The sequence below is a fragment of the Pelodiscus sinensis genome, chromosome 3 (genome assembly GCF_049634645.1).
Source record: "Pelodiscus sinensis isolate JC-2024 chromosome 3, ASM4963464v1, whole genome shotgun sequence".
NCBI lineage: Eukaryota > Metazoa > Chordata > Testudines > Trionychidae > Pelodiscus > Pelodiscus sinensis.
Genome location: NC_134713.1, coordinates 122,882,626 through 122,889,935, shown reverse-complemented (window position 1 = coordinate 122,889,935; position 7,310 = coordinate 122,882,626). Strand labels below are relative to the sequence as shown.

The following is a 7,310-nucleotide window of genomic DNA, read 5'->3' as shown; positions in this document are numbered from 1 at the left end:
TATTAACATCCAATTAATCCCTCTGGTCCAATGATAATTTCTCTTCTCTAAACCTTCTTTCAGTTCAATGTCTTTCTGGCAATGAGATGCCCAAAACTGAGTCCACTATTGCACTAATGTATGATATGGCAATATCTCCTTCTCGCTCCCAAATAGTGATCAGTAGGCAACACTTATCCTTACAGGACTCAACCATAGAGGCAGAGGAGGGGGACAGGAAGGGGAGAGAATCACTAGTCAAATGCTTATCGGATAATTGACTAGCCTTTAACATCCCTAGACAGAAAGCTTGTGCACAGCTGATTACGCTGCTGTTAGTAGCACAGATAAGGAACAGGTTTTTTTTTAATGACTTTAAGCAAAGGCTATGCCTTCAAAAAGAATGATACAGAAACCCCTTGTTCCCAGATAGGAAAGGCAGAAATTAAGAATCTTTGAAAAGACCTGCCTGGCTCCAGGGACAGTGTAGAGGCGGCTAATTCTGGAGAGTCCTGCAGCAGATGCTCATTAAGGGCAAATCGCATAAAGAGAAGGCAGCTATAAACTGGTTGGCCCCTTGCAAAGAAAAAGAATCTCTCTTGCTTTTGTAGTTATGACTTGGATCGAAGCTGCTGTAACTAATTCTTGGTGCCTGGGAGCAGCTGGACTATAGCAGGGTGAAATGGTTGGAGACAGTATATTGGAGGGCAGTAGAAACTCCTAGGCCTGCGTCTAGACTGGCCGCTTGATTTTGCACAAAAGCACTGACGTTCTACTGTCCGAAATCAGTGCCTCTTGCGCAAATGCTTTGACGTTCCCATTCGGGCAAAAGCCCTTTTCCGGAAATGCTTTTGCGCAAAAGGGCCAATGTAGACAGCTGAAAACTGTTTTGCGCAAAAAAGCCCCAATGGCGAAAATGACGATCGGGGCTTTCTTGCGCAAAACCGCGTCTAGATTGGCACGGATGCTTTTCCGTTAAAAGCATTTGCGGAAAATCATGCCAGTCTAGACGTAGCCCTAGGAGTCTTAGGCTATGTTTACACAACCCCTTATGTTGGCAAAAACTTATGTCACTCAAGGGTGTGAATATTCCACCCCGTGAGCAACATAAGTTACACTGATCTAAGCACTAGGGTGTCTCCTGCCAACATAGCTTCTGCTGCTTGCGGAGGTAGTTTTATTATACCAATGGGAGAGCGCTCTCTCGTCAGCATAGTGTCTTTACCAGATGCACTGGCTTGACCCTCTTTAGATATGCCATTTAAATACTCCCAGGATGCAATTCTCATGATGCTTTGGCTGAGGAACGGACCGATAGGAATATCAGTGTTTTGAATCCAGTCTAGCTTTGCTGACTTATGAAAGATGTGAAGGGGGGAGAAAAGGAGAAAAGAGTTTAATCAGAGCTATTTATTCATATCTAACTCCCACACAAATTCCCAAGATAATGGCCAGCAAAACAGCTTGCTCCCCTTAAAATTTTTTTTGCAAACATATAGAGCCTGATTCCATTTTCTTTAAAGTCAATAAGAGTTTTGCTATTTAATAGTGAGCAGGTTCATATTCCCACTATCTCCTCAAGGAAGGTTCAAATGTTCCGGCAATAAGGGATTCACCCACTTACTTGCTGTATTTGTCGTCATATTTGCAGATATAGCTAAGATGAGCAGCAAAAGCCTCTACTGCCAACGGGCATGGGATCTCTCCACTTTTTCTCTTAATTATAACTCCTGCATCAATTAAAAAAACACAACAAAACAGCTGTTGAGTTTTAAACTGTTGTGTTAGCATTAGTGTTACCAACTACAATCCACTTTCTGAAAAGGAGATTTGACATCAACTGCTTAATGTGCCAACACAGGCAAGATTTCATTAATCATTAGAATTTCTATTCTGAAAATAAACCTTGTTGATCCTGAATTCCCTTGTCTCCCCCCGCCTCCCTTCTCAGTCCAACGGGCATCTGGAAGACTGAATCCTATGTAGGGCCCTACCCAGTTCAAGATCCAAATTCAGAATCCATTCAGTCATAGGATTCTAAAAATAAACTAACTTCATGATTTCTGGTGTTTAAATCTGTAATTTCATGGTGGTGTAATTGTAGGTGTCCTGACCCAAAAAAGAGTTGCGTGGGGGTGTCAGAAGGTTATTATGGAGCGGAGGGCTGTGGTACTGCTACCCTTACTTCTGCACTCCTGCTAGTAATGGTGGTAGCACCGCTTTAAGAGCTGGGCTCCCAGCCAGTAGCTGCCACTCTCTAGCCACCAAGCTGCAAAAGTAACCTTCTGGCTGGGAGCCCAGCTCTGAAGGCAGGGCTGCCGGCCAGCAGCACAGAAGTAAGGGTGGCATGGTATAGTATTGTCACCCTTACTTTTGTGTGGCTGCTGAGGTGCTGCCTTCAGAGCTGGGCTCCCAGCTAACAGCCACTGAACTGCAGCTGGCCAGTTCTGAAGGTAGCACAGAACTAAGGGTGGCAATATTGTGACACCTCCGCCCCCCCCACACACCCTTTTGCATCAAGACCCCCAGTTTGAGAAACACTGATCTCTGTATGGCACAGGGTGTTAGCACGCAAGATCAGATTTCAGGATCTGCGGTGTGCTTCTCATGGCTGTGAATCTGGTACCTTTCTAGTAGTGTGCATGCCAAAGCAGCTGTGGAAGAGATGCATGAAAGGTTGGTCAAAACACAAACTTGAACTCTTTCCTGAGCTCTAGCTATCAGCCCATCATGGTGGCAGCACTTGTTGCTTAGGTGTGATGCGGTAACGTTTGCTTCCTGAAGCACCAAACTCTTGCCGAGATGCTAAATCAGAACTTGCCGAAGTTCCGCTTTGATTCACTGGGCGGAGTGCTGCGGGTTTGGCTTCTGGTGTGTACGGTTTACCTAGCCCTTCTTCAGGGGCTGTGACGCTAGCAGGCACTGAAGAGCAATGGGTCCCATGGGATGGGATAATCACCTCTGTTGCAGCTGTGAGCTTTAAGGTAGTGGGGTCTACAGGGAGCACTGTGAGCAAAACAGCTGGTGCCAGATATACAACCTACAGCAGTTTGCAGCCCTATGCTACGGCCACCACCTGCCTCACCATGGTTCATCCTGGTGGTGAGACATTTTCCCTATTCCCTGCTGTACTACCTCTACGTTGTCTTTGCTATTATACTTGTAACTCTTGCTCTCTCTCCTGCCAGACCTTTGGCTTGGAAAAGGGAAAGGTTCATAGTAGGGATGTAATAGTATAATCGATTAACCGATAAGCAAAAGCTTATAGGTTAATGCTATAGACCACATGCATTCCCCTCCCCCAAGTACATTTTTTTTTAGCAGTCCTGGCTTGCAACAGCTCCAGGACCTACCCTGCTGCAGCTCTGCATTTAAAGTGTATTAGGAGCTAGGCTGGCAGGCAGCCCGGCTCATGCTAGGTCCAAGAGTAGACATTCCCCTCCTCCCGCTGCTGCCACCTTGCGCTGCTGCCTCTGTATAAGAAGCAGCAGCATGGGGTGACAGGCAGCCAGTCCACAAGGGGAGCTGGTTTTTAAACTGGCTCCCCTCGCAGACCAGCTGCCACCAGGCACCTCACACTGCTGCCTCTGAAACAGAGGCAGCAGCACAGAGTGGCAGGGGGCTCCTCGGAAGTGGGGCTGGAGTGTAGTGGCTACTGCCCCCCCCTCGGCACTACAAAATAGTCCACTAACTGATAAGAATTCATGGTGTTACTCGACTATTCAATTATCCAATATTTAACATCCCTAGTTCCTAGGTGATGAGGTGAAGAGTTAGAGAAACACTTGTAATTTCCAGATGTCTTGTATGAAGTTACTGCAGGAGGCACTTTGCTCTGCTACCAGCCTATGTTCAAGGAAATGGAGCTTGTGCATATTTTATAAATAAATGGCACCTAGAAAACACTGGATTCTACATCACTGATATCTGCTTGAAATAGGGGCACTGAGAAATCTGTTACAGCTCAGTAAAGGTGCAACGCAATTTGCTAGGCAGCAGCAGTTCTGGGGGCCTGGAAGGTTATTTTCCTGTTTGGAGCAGACATGGTGTCTGGTGTTTTCTCACTGTACATTTAGAGTGGGATCCACAAAGGGACAAGGGTGTTGCAATCCTCAGCATCATGGCGCCTAACTTTTGGGCACGTAGAAAAAAAAAAATCACAGGAACAATGTCAAGCTCCCCAAAGCCTTGGTAGGTGGTTCTCTCTCCCCATTCATTACATAGGGAGCCTACACACCTAAGAACGTGATCCACTAGCCCCAGCATGCTAGGGGTGGGGTGCAGCTAAGGAGAAATGCCAGGGAGAGGAGTGGGTGCCAATCCCCTCCCCTCTCTTGGAGATAAGGGTCTACATCTGGACTGCAGGGAGATGCCTAGCTCTGCTTAGGGATCCATGAATAGTAACCAGCCACCGAAAGTTAAGCAGCTCAGGCGCCTATGTAATTTCTTGTGAGGAGTTTGGCTCCTACCTAACTTCACACACACTACCTAGTGGTGGTAGTGCCACCACTTCCCTCATAATTTTTAGCCCAGTGGTTAAGCACTCACCAGCCATGTGAGAAGCTATTCTGATATGGAGCTCCCTCAATCTCATCCTGTTAAAGTCATTTCACTATGGCTAAAAAATGAAAGAATGATTAGAGCATGGGACTGGGGTCGCCCTCCTCCCAGGGCCTACTGGACTACACAGGCATCCCCCCCTAATGCCTTCTCTCTGGTCCAGTGACTGCTCCACTATGGATGAATATTTAGGGTATGACAACACAGCCCATGTTACAGTAGGTCTATAATGGCACTTTTCAGTTTTAAAATGTCGTCCAGGGAGGTGTTTTCTCATGCCCTGAACAACTAAAGTTCTACGTGGGAACATAAATACCACCTACATCACTGAGCCAGAGAGAGGGCCTAGGTAGTCGAGGGAATGACTAGCCCTTTGGTTAGGGTACCCACCTAGGAGGTGGCGCTTCAAAGCCTGTGTTCCCAGCTTCAAAGCACTATCTACTCAGCTATTTTTCAGTGCTATTATTGCCTGCACTAGCACAGTCACTCTGGGCTGTGAGGCTCACGGCTGCATAGACTTAATCCCAGTGACTGTAGGGGAGTGATGTCATTGGGCAGTGTTGTACAGTTTTCACTCTGGTCAGTCTAACCCCGTGGTCCCCAACACGGTGCCCGCGGGCGCCATGGTGCCCGCGGGGGCATTTGCATGCACCTGCCGGGTGTTTGGGGCTGGCCTGGCCCTGGGCGTGCGGCGCTTGGCGGGGGGGGGGGAGCGCTGGCCCCGGGCACGCGGTGCTTGAGGGTGGGGGTGCCGGCCCCGGCCGCGTGGCTATGGGGGGAGCCCCGGCCCCAGGCATGCGGCTATGGGGGGGGCCGCCCCCCAGGCATGCGACTATGGGGGGGGCCGCCCCCGGGTGCGCAAGTGTCCCCGCCCCCTGGTGCCCGGCGGGCGAATGGCCACGCCCCCTGGCGCCCGACAACCTCAAATGGTCTAACCACTGGTCTATGCTGACTGGCTGTTTAGTCCATCTTCTTCCCTCGGTCACTTCACCCTCACTCCACTCTTCCTCCGTGCTCCCCCTTCTTCCTATCTTCTCCAGTTTGTCTTTTGGCTTAAATGTATCCCTCACAAAAAACATAAACAAAAACCCCTCCCAAGCACCCAATTTTAAATCAAGATGGGATGTTTTTCTAAAAGCTCTGCTGTAGGAATGGCTGTGGAGACGTTCTCTGGCCTGTTGGATGGGAGGTCAGATGGGATGACCACAATGTTCCCTTCTAGCCTTGGAAGCTATCAGTCACTAGCCTAATGGAGCTCTGGGCTTCACTGCCTTCAAGGCATTATCAGAATTCCTCCTGGAAGCCAGCTCAGGTTGGCTAAAGTCACTGAGAAACAGAGCATTAAAGTTGTTCTTGGTCCCACTTTTAGTCACTATTTCAATTTGGACGAGATCCCATAGTCCTGATTCTTTTAGTCTTTCCTGAACCTTCTAAACCATTGAATTACTTCACAAGACAGCCAGACCAAAACTGCTACTCCTGTTCGGATTACAGGCTTCAGAATTAAATTCTTTGGCTAACAGTTCAGCTCCCTCCATTATCTCTGTCAAGCCCCTTATGACACCCTATGTGGCAGGCCCTTGTTTTGGATTTCAACAGTGTCACTTTTATGACAGATCCATATGATTTATTTAAAGTTCTTGAGTGTTAGATATTATGTTAGAGTGAAGTAGCAGGAATAATGGGTGTAAATACAACATGGGGGGTAAGACTCTTAAAGCTAAGGAAAATAATATTTCTTATTACCTTCTACGTACCCAGTTAGGGTGTTTTTATTGTCTGATGGAATAAATCTGAAATCTAGTTGACTGTATGAAGACAGATGAGGAAAGACAGACCTTTCCTTGTAGGTCCCCTATGGTTACCTGTATAATCCAGGTGATATTTTTGTGTAAAGAAAAAAATTGCTTCCAGAATTTCCTTTGATTTGCTTTCCATTTACTTTCACTAAAAATGCTTGCTTACAGCTCCATAGGCACCACATAGTCCCTCTTATTTTCCATTCCTAAAACTTTGTTTTTTCTGTAACTCTTCAGAGACTTATTCAGACCACAGGTCTGAGCTAGGAGGAGGGTCTCTAGCAAGGTTCCCCAGGAGGAGGCTGAGGTGGCACCAGTTGCTCCCAGCTTTGGCATTGCTCCGGGAGCCCCTCTGGTCAACAATGCCCCAGTTGACAGTGCTGGCTAAGAGGTGGCATGGCCAGGATATGCAGATGGTCCAATTCGCATTCCTTTGCCAGCAGGGCTCCTTACATGGTGGAGAGCCCAGAAAAGTTCCTCTGGTAGAGCTCCCAGAAAAGCACTGTGCTGAAGAACCTGCTTGTTCTTTCCTGGGTACTGGACAGAGGGGCAGTGCTGTCAACTCTTGTGATTAAAAAACAAAACAGATCTCATGAGATGGTGCGTGGTGGCTCTCCATTAAAGCTCCAGCATCATGTGAGTGTGAGAATCTGAGTAGCTACATCTAGACTGCAGTCTTCTTGCGCAAGAACTGTTTTGTGGAAGAGTTCTTGTGCAAAAGGTTTTCCACAAGATCACGTCCACGCTGCCATTAGCTTTTGCAGAAGAGCGTCCATGGCAGTGTGAACACACTTGCGCAGGAAAGCTCTGATGGCCATTTTATCCATAGGGGTTTCTTGTGCAAGAAATCTATGTTGCCTGTCCACACTGCTCTCTTGTGGAAGAGCTCTTGCGCAAGAGGGCTTATTCCTCGTGTGGAGAGGAATAACTCTTCTGGAAGAAGCCCTGTTTTCCGACGCTGTACTGTACATT

At 47.7% G+C, this 7,310-nt stretch overlaps 1 protein-coding gene across 3 annotated transcripts in view; it reads right to left on the bottom strand.

Moving 5' to 3' along the window:
- PGBD5 (piggyBac transposable element derived 5) overlaps positions 1 to 7,310 on the bottom strand; it is a 110,048-nt gene that overhangs the window by 33,349 nt on the left and 69,389 nt on the right. For all 3 annotated transcript variants that reach the window (XM_075924716.1, XM_075924718.1, XM_075924717.1), the window contains exon 6: positions 1,604 to 1,709. In XM_075924716.1, coding sequence (XP_075780831.1) covers positions 1,604 to 1,709 — 106 coding nt within the window. The remainder of the gene's footprint in view (positions 1 to 1,603; positions 1,710 to 7,310) is intronic.